This window comes from Schistocerca piceifrons, chromosome 8 (assembly GCF_021461385.2).
Source record: "Schistocerca piceifrons isolate TAMUIC-IGC-003096 chromosome 8, iqSchPice1.1, whole genome shotgun sequence".
In the NCBI taxonomy this organism is placed as follows: Eukaryota; Metazoa; Arthropoda; class Insecta; order Orthoptera; family Acrididae; genus Schistocerca; species Schistocerca piceifrons.
The window spans coordinates 37414691-37429082 of NC_060145.1; the positions used below are offsets into that span (position 1 = coordinate 37414691).

General features: G+C 44.4%; 1 protein-coding gene across 1 annotated transcript; it reads right to left on the bottom strand.

Moving 5' to 3' along the window:
• Positions 1-5101: 5101 nt before the first annotated feature.
• Positions 5102-8828, bottom strand: LOC124711349 (cuticle protein 9.5-like). The gene is made up of 2 exons (XM_047241387.1): positions 8699-8828; positions 5102-5528 (listed from the first exon to the last, which is right to left on the bottom strand). Exons 1-2 carry the CDS (start codon positions 8705-8707, stop codon positions 5229-5231), a joined length of 309 nt encoding a protein of 102 aa, XP_047097343.1. The 5' UTR covers positions 8708-8828; the 3' UTR covers positions 5102-5228.
• Positions 8829-14392: the final 5564 nt, after the last annotated feature.

Below are 14392 nucleotides of genomic sequence, written 5' to 3' on the forward strand. Positions count from 1 at the left end.
ATCCGGGCTGGCGTCACCGTGGAGTAAGACCACTTGACGCACTCTCCCTGGTCGTTGATCTTGGACTGCGTCTGCAGAACGTCTCAGTTGTTGGCAATAATTGTCGGAAGTTGTGGTTACACGTCGGGGAAGCAATTAGTAATACACCATACCGTCGCTGTTCCACCAGATGTATACCATTATCTTTTGCACTGGTCTTTACACGGGGAGCTGCCGTTTTTGTTAGGGCTCAACAATTCCTTTCTTTTAATTACGTTTGCTTGAAGGCACCATTTCTCGTCACGATTAACGATACAGGATACGAATGGTCGGTGTTGTTCACGAAAGGATGACGAACAAACATTGATGGACACATGACTACCAGCCGAGTTTTGGGGTTTAATCTTAGAGCATGCGGTAACCGTAGTCCCGGTTTTTGAACTTTTCCAATTGCATCCAAATGTCGGACGGCGATGGAATGATCACAGTTAGTCACATCTGCCAGTTCTCGAGTACAGTGACATGGATCATTGTGGATTAATGCGTTTAAACGAACTTCATCAAACCTCGAGGGTCTTTCTGAATATGGACAGACAATAACGTCTAAACCACCCTCCTTAAAACGAAAAAATCGTTTTTTGCAGCGCTCTGTCCAGTAGTATTATCGCCGTACACGGTCCAATATTTCTGACGGCCTCTACTGCTCTTAACGTTCTACTGAATTCAAATAGAAGAATACGTCGAAAATCTTCCTTTTCCTTTACTTGGAAGTCCATTTTCAAGCGTCCACAAATCCACACACTATCTCCAAATGACAAAATGACAACACGGTAACTCCAATAGCAACAGGAAACAAAACATGGTAATCGATAAATAAACCCATAGCAATTGGAATATCAACAGGCAGAAGAAAAACGCTACGGACTTATGCACCAACGTAACGTAAAAACTCGTTCCCTTTCTGTATTGACGGGGTGTTAACCAGTACGGTCATGATCGGCATAAGAGTTAATGTTCACGTGATAGTTTGAGCCATTTGCAAGCCTTTATTGGGCAATACTGTTAATTAGTGTATAATTGGTTTGCCTTGTTGTGATGTGTAAATTCATTGTGCTTCCCTCTCTGCTGCAGAGGCCTGTTGTAATTGTACACGTTAATTTGGCACGAAGCGTGGGCCCGCTGGTGGATTGTACAAGTACCTGTCTTAGAATGTTTACGTCAGCCAGGTGTGTTAGAGCAGACGCCATTTTCCTGAATGTATGCAACTGAACCATTGTCTGTACAACCGGTGAAAATCAGTTTCACATTTAAATTAAACGAACCACTGCGTTTATTAATATTTTAATTTATCTGTGTATTAGCATTTTATAGATTGTCGTTAATATACTAAGATATTGGTTTAACATTTTTCTTAATTGGTAGACCTTGGTCAGATAGTGTAAAGCAGAATGAGATTTTCACTCTGCAGCGGAGTGAGCGCTGATATGAAACTTCCTGGCAGATTAAAACTGTGTGTCCGACCGAGAATCGAACTCGGGACCTTTGCCTTTCGCGGGCAAGTGCCCTACCAACTGAGCTACCGAAGCACGACTCACGGCCGGTACCCACAGCTTTACTTCTGCCAGTACCTCGTCTCCTACCTTCAGTTGGTAGAGCACTTGCCCGCGAAAGGCAAAGGTCCCGAGTTCGAGTCTCGGTCGGGCACACAGTTTTAATCTGCCAGGAAGTTTCAGTGTAAAGCACATTGTGGCTACTAGCCGAGCATCATAGTTCTGAGTTCTTTACGGATTGGCATGCTAATTGGAGTTTTTGGGTTTCAAACTTTCGAGTGATTGAATGCCACTCGATGTTCAGCTAATTGAACCTTAACTTAAAGCCTGATAGAGATTTCTTACTGAAAGCCTGAAATGGATGTGTGAATTTCTTCTGTTAAGAAAAATTTTGGTGACTGTTTAAAGGCTTAACTGTTTTCAAGGACAAAGCCCGTTGTTACTTCTTAAGAATCTTTTGAAACATTTTTCTAACTATTTACATTATTAACTGTTTGAGGGCTAAGCCCGTTGCCCTGTCACAGAAGTTTGTTTAGAATATTGGTCCAATGGAATGGTTTGTTCAAATTCCAATGTACGTAAAATTTCAAACTGGCTTGTTTAGCACCATAAAACATTGAATAAAAGGCCAGTGGCATACTGCTCATGGATCCATGCATCCGAGCTACCCTGCTCTATGGTTACCTACCGTCATTCCAAGGACTACAGGACACGTGTTAAAATACACTCCTGGAAATGGAAAAAAGAACACATTGACACCGGTGTGTCAGACCCACCATACTTGCTCCGGACACTGCGAGAGGGCTGTACAAGCAATGATCACACGCACGGCACAGCGGGCACACCAGGAACCGCGCTGTTGGCCGTCGAATGGCGCTAGCTGCGCAGCATTTGTGCACCGCCGCCGTCAGTGTCAGCCAGTTTGCCGTGGCATACGGAGCTCCATCGCAGTCTTTAACACTGGTAGCATGCCGCGACAGCGTGGACGTGAACCGTATGTGCAGTTGACGGACTTTGAGCGAGGGCGTATAGTGGGCATACGGGAGGCCGGGTGGACGTACCGCCGAATTGCCCAACATGTGGGGCGTGAGGTCTCCACAGTACATCGATGTTGTCGCCAGTGGTCGGCGGAAGGTGCACGTGCCCGTCGACCTGGGACCGGACCGCAGCGACGCACGGATGCACGCCAAGAACGTAGGATCCTACGCAGTGCCGTTGGGGACCGCACCGCCACTTCCCAGCAAATTAGGGACACTGTTGCTCCTGGGGTATCGGCGACGACCATTCGCAACCGTCTCCATGAAGCTGGGCTACGGTCCCGCACACCGTTAGGCCGTCTTCCGCTCACGCCCCAACATCGTGCAGCCCGCCTCCAGTGGTGTCGTGACAGGCGTGAATGGAGGGACGAATGGAGACGTGTCGTCTTCAGCGATGAGAGTCGCTTCTGCCTTGGTGCCAATGATGGTCGTATGCGTGTTTGGCGCCGTGCAGGTGAGCGCCACAATCAGGACTGCATACGACCAAGGCACACAGGGCCAGCACCCGGCATCATGGTGTGGGGAGCGATCACCTACACTGGCCGTACACCACTGGTGATCGTCGAGGGGACACTGAATAGTGCACGGTACATCCAAACCGTCATCGAACCCATCGTTCTACCATTCCTAGACCGGCAAGGGAACTTGCTGTTCCAACAGGACAATGCACGCCCGCATGTATCCCGTGCCACCCAACGTGCTCTAGAAGGTGTAAGTCAACTACCCTGGCCAGCAAGATCTCCGGATCTGTCCCCCATTGAGCATGTTTGGGACTGGATGAAGCGTCGTCTCACGCGGTCTGCACGTCCAGCACGAACGCTGGTCCAACTGAAGCGCCAGGTGGAAATGGCATGGCAAGCCGTTCCACAGGACTACATCCAGCATCTCTACGATCGTCTCCATGGGAGAACAGCAGCCTGCATTGCTGCGAAAGGTGGATATACACTGTACTAGTGCCGACATTGTGCATGCTCTGTTGCCTGTGTCTATGTGCCTGTGGTTCTGTCAGTGTGATCATGTGATGTATCTGACCCCAGGAATGTGTCAATAAAGTTTCCCCTTCCTGGGACAATGAATTCACGGTGTTCTTATTTCAATTTCCAGGAGTGTATATTATGGTATACGAAAGAGCTGTTGAAATTTAAAACCGTAGGACAATACAGAGACTGATAGGTATAAAACTATTACTTTGTAGATTAGCTGTAAGCGCTGGATTGAAACAAGAAGGGTGGCAGGTGGCATATGTCATGAAGTCGTGGCGTTTTGCATCAGACTAGACAAAAAACGGATGAACCAAAACAAAATGAAGGCCATAATTCTCATCTTCGTTGCCGGTAACAATCTGAGACCGGCAGTCTTGTATTTTGCCACCAACGCTCTTCGGGCTTGTCTTGACTCAGTTATGAGAAGAGTAACAGCGGGTTGGAGACGAGAAATCCAGTGGAGGATCCATGAACTTATGGAGCATTTGGATTTCGAAGACATCATAGTTTTATTAGCAAATAGATACAAAGGCAAATAGATACAAAGATAAATTAAATTCACTGAAAAAAAGAAGAGGAATTCTAGGCTCAAGACAAACATAGGTAATGCAAAGGAAATGAGGATAAATCCTGGAAACAAGGAAGTTCCGATGCTTTTAGGGGAGCAGGGTTGTCAATTCATTCCTGTATTTGGGTACTGTAGCGACAGAAGATTGTGGATCTGGGGAAGATGTGATACACCGCATAAAGTAGGCAAATACTACCTCCACACAACTGAATTACAAACAGAAACGTCACATGCAAAAGTAAAATTCGCATTTTTAATACAAATATGACCACTGTCATTTTGTAGTGCAGTTAAAGTTGTAAAGTACACAAAAAGATAACATCAATGATACAGAATTTCATAAATAGGTTTCTCCGAGGCATAATGAATAGCTGGTGGCCATAAAAAATAAATAACGACGATGTCGGAAAAAAAGCCAGACCTATAGAAGAATACATATGTAAGGGTAACTGGTGATTGAGAAAGCCGTATGGATCAGTCGAAAAGAAGGCATTGGAATGGAATCCCCAAGGAATGAGGAAGAGAAAAATGGTTCAAATGGCTCTGAGCACTATGGGACTATCATCTTAGGTCATCAGTCCCCTAGAAATTAGGACTACTTAAACGTAACTAGCCTAAGGATATTACACACATCCATGCCCGAGGCAGGATTCGAACCTGCGACCGTAGCAGTCCCGCGGTTCTGGACTGAAGCGCCTAGAACCGCACGGCCACCGAGGCCGGCTGAGGAAGAGAGGCAGGCCTAACGCTACATACAAGAGGACGGTGGAAGGGGAGCAAGGACAGTTGGCAAGATCTGGATGGAGGGAAATGGCCAGAGACAGAGGTTTACGGCGAGTTCATCTGGATGCCTCATTTTCCCACAGGGGCCAAAGGAATTAAGTCAAATTTGTAGTATAATTGACATTATAATTACATCATAATTGAGCATGAACAAATAATGATGAAGTGTGGAAAATAAAGTTGGAAGTAAAAAATACCTCATTACAATGGCACAGACAAAACTTTATTCACCGTATTTGGATTTACACAGTCATACATGGAACAGCTTGGATTCGTCATAAAATTGATCAGTTAATCAGCGAACTGGAAGCTTCAGCGAACTGGAAGCTCAGACGGTGGGGTAGTAAGGGTAGGCTCCTCCTACAACGGGGGCGACATTGGCTGGGTAGACGTTGCGAACGATTCCGGAGGAGTAGACGCTGGGGACCACTCCCGAGGTGTAGACGTTGGATGCCACGCTGCCTGGGTACACCGCCGGCACGACGCGGCCACCCACCACCTGCTGGGGCTGCACCACAGGCTGGTACTGCAGTGGTTGGTACTGCGGCTGCTGGTAGACGCTGGTGCTGGCTGGCACCGTGGCGGCGCTGGCGGCGGCCACCACGCCCAGGATCACCACAGCAAACACCTGCCGGAGGGACGAGAGGTGGCCCGTATTAGTCTCCACTTGTTACAGGTCACAGGCAAGGCGCAGTGACTTGCATATAGACTAAAAATACAGCAAGAAGCGAGACAGTTTTCATGATCTTTTCCTATCGACGAGGTGAACAAAGGTTTAAAATTCTACATCTACATCTACATTATTACTCTGCAATTCACATTTAAGCGCTTGGCAGAGGGTTCATCGAACGACAATCATACTATCTCTCTACCATTCCACTCCAGAGCAGCGCGCGGGAAAAACGAACACCTAAACCTCTCTGTTCGAGCTCTGATTTCTCTTATTTTATTTTGATGATCATTCCTACCTATGTAGGTTGGGCTCAACAAAATATTTTCGCATTCGGATGAGGAAGTTGGTGACTGAAATTTCGTTAATAGATCTCGCCGCGACGAAAAACGTCCTTGCTTTAATGATTTCCATCCCCACTCGCGTATCATATCTGCCCACACTCTCTCCCCTATTACGTGATAATACAAACCGAGCTGCCCTTTTTTGCACCCTTTCGATGTTCTCCGTGAATCCCACCTGATAAGGATCCTACACCGCGCAACAATATTCTAACAGAGGACGACCGAGTGTAGTTAAGCTGTCTCTTTAGTGGACTTGTTGCTTCTTCTAAGTGACCAGCCAATGAAACGCAACCTTTGGCTCGCCTTCCCCACAGTATTATATATGTGGTCTTTCCAACTGAAGTTGTTCGCAATTTTAACACCCAGGTACTTAGTTGAATTCACAGCCTTGAGAATTGTACTATTCATCGAGTAAACGAATTCCAACAGATTTCTTTTGGAACTCATGTGGATCACCTCCATTTAAAAACCTGGCTTAAAGACGTCTTCAACAATATATTAAAAACAGAAGATACCCGTAATTAATATTAAATGTCTCTTACTCTGGCCATTCTTAAACAGAGGAAATCTCCAAACTACTGTCCAATAGCTTTGCTGTGCATTTGCTAAGTTGCTGGAACGTTTGATCTGCAACAGGATATACCCGACGATAGGCAAAGACCTGCCACATGAAGAAGCCAGACCTGAAGTGGCTGCACACGCGTATTAGCTCTCACGTCTTATGTAGAAGTGGGATTTCAGAAAATTTTTAAAAAGATCAATAGACTTTATTGACCTCAGGGCAGCTTATCATAGGATATGGGTAGATGGTCTCATCATGAAGTCTGCTGACATGATTCCATGCTTGAAATTAACAAACCGGTTGGAAAGAGTACAGGAAGTCCGATAGTGCAAGGTAAATCTCGAGTCCCAAACAAGCAAATAAAGAAGAACAGAGGACAGACTCCAGCAAGGATCAGTATTAGCTCTAATCCTTTCTAACGTTTACATTAGTGACCTGTCAGAGACTATCACGTATGTTTTGCTACGTTGACAATAATGCTATAGTTTTGTTGTGGTCATCAGTCCTGAGATTGGTTTGATGCAGCTCTCCACGCTACCCTATCTTGTGTAAGCTTCTTCATCTCCCAGTACCTACTGAAACCTACATCCTTCTGAATCTGCTTAGTGTATTCATCTGTTGGTCTCCCTCTACGATTTTTACCCTCCACGCTGCCCTCCAGTACTAAACTGGCGATCCCTTGATGCCTCAGAACATGCGATACCAACCGATCCCTTCTTCTAGTCAAGTTGTGCCACAAACGTCTCTTCTCCCCAATCCTATTCAATACCTCCTCATTAGTTATATGATCTACCCATTTAATCTTCAATGCTATAGTGACTCAAACATATGGCTAGAAGAAGGAGAAACAACTTTAACAGTGGACCTAGATGTACGACACCAGCACTACAGAAAATGGAGACTGTGCCCACATTCAAAAATCAGAGACTGACTTGCACTTTCCACTTAAATAACCTCCAGGCAGACAAAGAACTTAAGACAATGTGCTGTGGAGAACGAGCCAAGCTCAACAAATATCCCAAATACTTAGACGTAACTCTGGACAGATCACTTAGCATCAGAAAATATCTTGAACTAACTGCCCAGAAATTCAAAACCATCCAGAAATTAGTGAGTACCACATGAGAAGCAGAAGGAATTACACTAAGCTGAGCAGCACTGAAGCAATGAAGTTTCTTATTTTTCCTTTCACAAGCATAAACTTCCATTCCTTTCTAAAAGCACTTATCTGAATGTTAGCGTTAGTGTGAACTGAAACGTGGGTGATAGAACAGAAGATTTCGAAACATGGTGTCCAGTAGCATGCTGAAGCCTACTTTGATGCATGTGACAGCTAATGAATAAGCTGAACCGAATCAAAGAGAAACGAGTTGGTAAGGACAAACGAAAGCTTGAATACAGTAAGATAACTGAAATACATGTACGTCGCTGCAGCTATCCAAGCGACTTACAAAACACAAACTAGTGTAGAGAGCTACATGAAGCCAGTCCTGGAAGTAAAGCAAACAACAGAAACAACAACAATTGTCAGGGTTGGTGCGCTAGTTGTATCTAGATCCTGATAAACTCGAGGAGTCGAACTTCTTTAGTACTGGGCTCTTCGGTTATTCGATTCCATGCAGTCCTAAGCTGTCAGAAAGAAAAGAGGGAAGGAAGATTCGAGATTAACTTCTGTCGAGGGTGGGGTCATCAGTGAGGAAGAACAAGCTCTGGTTATCGACGGATGAGAAAAGAAAGCTTCCATGGCCTTTTCAGTGGAATCATTTTCGCTTTTGTATAAGCGATCTGTGGAAATCGCGGAAAATCCGAATAACCAGGTGGGGATCTGAACCGTTGCCCTCCCGAAGGCAAGCCCACTGTCCTGACCACTGCGGCGCGTCATTCTGTGAGGAAAATTTGACCCAAGGAGTAGAACTACTTCCACAATACGCATGTGATTGCTATATAATCTAAGCAACTTAGTAAATGTTTTAGATACTTCCGAAAAACTGATTTAAATGGATATTTGGAGCTCAGAATGTAAACTATTCTTGATTTCAATTCGAAGGAAGATAACTTTCGTAACTGATCCACGATGATTACTGACATTTACAAAGTCAGTACAGAATCGATCTATTAATGTAACTGATCGTCAGTTAGCCTTGTATCACAACATGAGTTGACAGTACAGCAGAAAATGCATTCACTAAGCAGCAAAATCTCTGAATTGTGTGCATACTCACGGCTTTCATGATGAGGAGATGTGGAGTTGCGAACACGAGGTCTGCACTGTAGTCTGGTGGGTCACCGTGTGTGTCTGCCTCTGGAGGCGTCTGCTCTTTTATACCCGTTCGGCCCCTGGAGCGCTTACGGGAGATAATGGCAAATTGTAGCACCAGTGCCAATGACCGTGGCTGTGATGTGCGGCGGGGTGGCGGGAGGAGGGGGAGGGGAAAGGGCGAATGTGGGGACCAGACAGGTCGTTACCTCAGCATCGCCCAGATGTGAGTTCCTCCCGCTGTGCCGCAAAACCAGTTCTGATGTTACCGCACCGCGACCCTCGCTCATGGCAGCAGGTTGTCTGCGGCGTTATTTAGTGACGCCAGATGTTCTTCTCTCGCGTCGCTGTACAGGATCATGGAAGATGGAGCGCCAGACAGTGGTGCGGCAACAGTTACCTAGCATAATAATTTGTGATTGTTATTTTATAAACGGCGCTCAAATGAAACACAGAATGTTATTTGAGATAGTACTGACTGTCACGCCAAGATGCAATTAGCCTGCACGTTCTGTGTAGAATGACGCAGCTTGATAATGGTATCGTTCCTCCACACTATCACACACCGTTCAGTCCCATGTGGAGCGGTGGTCATTCGCGGATCGTTTTTAGTTGTGCAATGCTGAGGAAAAAACCGGCAGTTTGAAGTTAACAGTTTAACGTCCTGTCGATGTCGAGGTCGTTGTAGGAGTAACTGAACCTGGGATGGGGAAATAGGTAGAGTCTTTCCAATGGAACCACCCCAACATTCGCCTTAACGAATTTAAGTAGCTCACCATCCTGAGAAACTGCAGTTTTCCTACAGTGGAAAATGGTTCAAATGGCTCTAAGCAGGATGGGACTTAACATCTGAGGTCATCAGTCCCCAATACCTAGAACTACCTAAACCTCACTAACCTAAGATCATCACACACATCCATGCCCGAGGCAGGGTTCGAACCTGTTACTGTAGCAGCAGCGCAGTTCCGGACTGAAGCACCTAGAATCTGTCGGCCACAGTGGCCGACTTCCTACAGTAGAAAATTGTTAAAATACTAGTATGGTTAGATAGACACGCGGTTAATTGAGATATCCTAAGTGAACTCATATGGAAATCATTCTTCCCGTAAAACTCTATTGAAAAATTACTGTTTGTAATTTTGTCGAGGCTGCAATGAGAAATCTCCTTTATTAGTGGTGACTAGTTTCGTCACTAGCAGCGTCTTTGATTCATAATCAAAACGTCTTCGGTCCCGGGTTCGATCCCCGCCACTGCCTAAATTTTGATAAATAATCAACATTGGGGGCCGAAGACTTCCGGCATAAGAAGTCAGCCTCATTCCGGAATAGTCCCCCATTCGGATCTCCGGGAGGGGACTGCCAAGGGGGAGGTTACCATGAGAAAAATATTGAATAATCAACGGAAGGATAACGTTCTACGAGTCGGGGCGTGGAATGTCAGAAGCTTGAACGTGGTAGGGAAACTAGAAAATCTGAAAAGGGAAATGCAAAGGCTCAATCTAGATATAGTAGGCGTCAGTGAAGTGAAGTGGAAGGAAGACAAGGATTTCTGGTCAGATGAGTATCGGGTAATATCAACAGCAGCAGAAAATGGTATAGTAGGTGTACGATTCGTTATGAATAGGAAGGTAGAGCAGAGGGTGTGTTACTGTGAACAGTTCAGTAACCGGGTTGTTCTAATCAGAATCGACAGCAGACCAACACCGACAATGATAGTTCAGGTATACATGCCGACGTCGCAAGCCGAAGATGAACAGATACTGAAAGTGTATGAGGATATTGAAAGGGTAATGCAGTATGTAAAGGGGGACGAAAATCTAATAGTCATGGGCGACTGGAATGCAGTTGTAGGGGAAGGAGTAGAAGAAAAGGTTACAGGAGAATATGGGCTTGGGACAAGGAATGAAAGAGGAGAAAGACTAATTGAGTTCTGTAACAAGTTTCAGCTAGTAATAGCGAATACCCTGTTCAAGAATCACAAGAGGAGGAGGTATACTTGGAAAAGGCCGGGAGATACTGGAAGATTTCAATTAGATTACATCATGGTCAGACAGAGATTCCGAAATCAGATACTGGATTGTAAGGCGTACCCAGGAGCAGATATAGACTCAGATCACAATATACTAGTGATGAAGAGTAGGCTGAAGTTCAAGACATTAGTCAGGAAGAATGATTACGCAAAGAAGTGGGATACGGAAGTACTAAGGAATCACGAGATGCGTCTGAAGTTCTCTAACGCTATAGATACAGCAATAAGGAATAGCGCAGTAGGCAGTACAGTTGAAGAGGAATCGACATCTCTAAAAAGGGCCATAACAGAAGTTGGGAAGGAAAACATAGGTACAAAAAAGGTAGCTGTGAGGAAACCATGGGTAACAGAAGAAATACTTCAGTTGATTGATGAAAGGAAGAAGTACAAACATGTTCCGGGAAAATCAGGAATACAGAAATACAAGTCGCTGAGGAATGAAATAAATAGGAAGTGCAGGGAAGCTAAGACGAAATGGCTGCAGGAAAACTGTGAAGTCATCGGAAAAGATATGATTGTCGGAAGGACGGACTCAGCATACAGGAAAGTCAAAACAACCTTTGGTGACATTAAAAGCAACGGTGGTAACATTAAGAGTGCAACGGGAATTCCACTGTTAAATGCAGAGGAGAGAGCAGATAGGTGGAAAGAATACATTGAAAGCCTCTATGAGGGTGAAGATTTGTCTGATGTGATAGAAGAAGAAACAGGAGTCGATTTAGAAGAGATAGGGGATCCAGTATTAGAATCGGAATTTCAAAGATCTTTGGAGGACTTACGGTCAAATAAAGCAGAAGGGATAGGTAACAGTCCATCAGAATTTTTAAAATCATTGGGGGAAGTGGCAACAAAACGACTATTCACGTTGGTGTGTAGAATATATGAGTCTGGCGATATACCATCTGACTTTCGGAAAAGCATCATCCACACAATTCCGAAGACGGCAAGAGCTGACAAGTGCGAGAATTATCGCACAATCAGCTTAACAGCTCATGCATCGAAGCTGCTTACAGGAATAATATACAGAAGAATGGAAAAGAAAATTGAGAATGCGCTAGGTGACGATCAGTTTGGCTTTAGGAAAAGTAAAGGGACGAGAGAGGCAATTCTGACGTTAGGGCTAATAATGGAAGCAAGGCTAAAGAAAAATCAAGACACTATCATAGGATTTGTTGACCTGGAAAAAGCGTTCGACAATATAAAATGGTGCAAGCTGTTCGAGATTCTGAAAAAAGTAGGGGTAAGCTATAGGGAGAGACGGGTTGTGTACAATATGTACAACAACCAAGAGGGAATAATAAGAGTGGACGATCAAGAACGAAGTGCTCGTATTAAGAAGGGTGTAAGACAAGGCTGTAGCCTTTCGCCCCTACTCTTCAATCTGTACATCGAGGAAGCAATGATGGATTTAAAAGAAAGGTTCAGGAGTGGAATTAAAATTCAAGGTTAAAGGATATCAATGATACGATTCGCTGACGACATCGCTGTCCTGAGTGAAAGTGAAGAAGAATTAAATGATCTGCTGAACGGAATGAACAGTCTAATGAGTACACAGTATGGTTTGAGAGTAAATCGGAGAAAGACGAAGGTAATGAGAAGTAGTAGAAATGAGAACAGCGAGAAACTTAACATCAGGATTGATGGTCACGAAGTCAATGAAGTTAAGGAATTCTGCTACCTAGGCAGTAAAATAACCTATGACGGACGGAGCAAGGAGGACATCAAAAGCAGACTCGCTATGAAAAAAAAGGCATTTCTGGTCAAGAGAAGTCTACTAATATCAAATACCGGCCTTAATTTGAGGAAGAAATTTCTGAGGATGTGCGTCTGGAGCATGGACTGTGGGAAAACCGGAACAGAAGAGAATCGAAGCATTTGAGATGTGGTGCTATAGACGAATGTTGAAAATTAGGTGGACTGATAAGGTAAGGAATGAGGAGGTTCTACGCAGAATCGGAGAGGAAAGGAATATGTGGTAAACACTGATAAGGAGAAGGGACAGGATGATAGGACATCTGCTAAGACATGAGGGAATGACTTCCATGGTACTAGAAGGAGCTGTAGAGGGCAAAAACTGTGAAGGAAGACAGAGATTGGAATACGTCAGGCAAATAATTGAGGACGTAGGTTGCAAGTGCTACTCTGAGATGAAGTGGTTAGTACAGGAAAGGAATTCGTGGCGGGCCGCATCAATTCAGTCAGTAGACTGATGACCAAAAACAAAAAAAAAAAAAAAGTTTCGTCACAACGTCAGTTATCGAACCATCGCCTTCATCGTTAATATTGAAACATAATATAACAAGTACATTGGCAAATAGTCATAATAGGCAATCATGAGTGACATGTATGGAATCACCCACATCGTATTAACAGTACGTCTTGCCACATATCTCCAGCACTGGTGACTATGTTGAGAAATAGTACGTAGATGTGAAGAATAAAGATGAAGAAAATTAATGAAGTTTATTTTGTGTAGAAAGCTTTACGGATTTCCACTTAAAATATTTGGAGGCGTTAGTTGTCAGCGCGCAGTCGTAGAGTGAACAGCGGGTAATCCAAGCAATTCTTCCTAGCTTTGGGTTTGTGATAATTTTTAATACTCTCAGACTTAAACAGATTGTTGAAAACAAATTTAGCGAATGAATATGAACAGTGTAACTGTGTCTATTATTCCCACCTGCTGAAGAAAGCATCTGAAAAAAAAAAAAAACTATGCATGTATCTTACGCACAGTTATAACTGCTTATCTTTGCAGTGAAATAATCGCATAACGTATCTCTGTAGTTACACCGGTTTCGTCTAATCGAACATTTTCAGTCTTCCTTGGAATGATGTAGATAGGTCAGAACATGTCCTGGAGTCACCATAAGTAGGAGAGACTTGATGCAGTTAGTCTTATAAGAATCATTTCATAGGCTATTGAAAGTCACTGATACAACGAAAACGATATAATTTGTAAGGTACCGCTTACTTCATATTCCATTATTGTGCAGTGACTGTTAAGAGAGCAAGTGCTTCGTTGCGAAATAATTTTGGTCGTGTTGACTAATATACACTGCTGTCGAAATTTAAAGAAACAAACGCCAATTTGGCAGGGTTGCCTTTATCTTTCCACAAAACACTATAATCAGGTTATATTAATCACCTGAACAATATAAAGAATACAGAACATAAACAACTGCAACATGCATAGTGGTAAACAAAAATTGTGTTACATTTTTACACCTTAACGGTTTTACACAGACATTCCGACAGCTGGTTAAAGCTCGGTATGGGGCGTGACCACCTCTGGCAGCAGTACAGGCCTGACAAACGACAGGGCATGCTGTGAGTGATACTATCAATGTCATATTGAGGCAATAACGCCCATTGTTCCTGCAGAGCTGCTCGCAAGTCTGGGAGAGTGGTTGGTGGATGCCGCCGCGATGCAACCCATGTCCCTAGTGCATCCCAGACGTGCTCTATGGGATTCAAATAGGGAGAGCGAAAAGCCACACCACGCGTGCAGTACCTTCGGTCTCCAAGGAAACATCAACGACGCGGAGACCGCGCGTTATCGTAGAGCAATACGAAGTCTGGGCCCACAGCACCTCGCAATAACCTCACATGAGGTCCCCAGATCTCGTCACG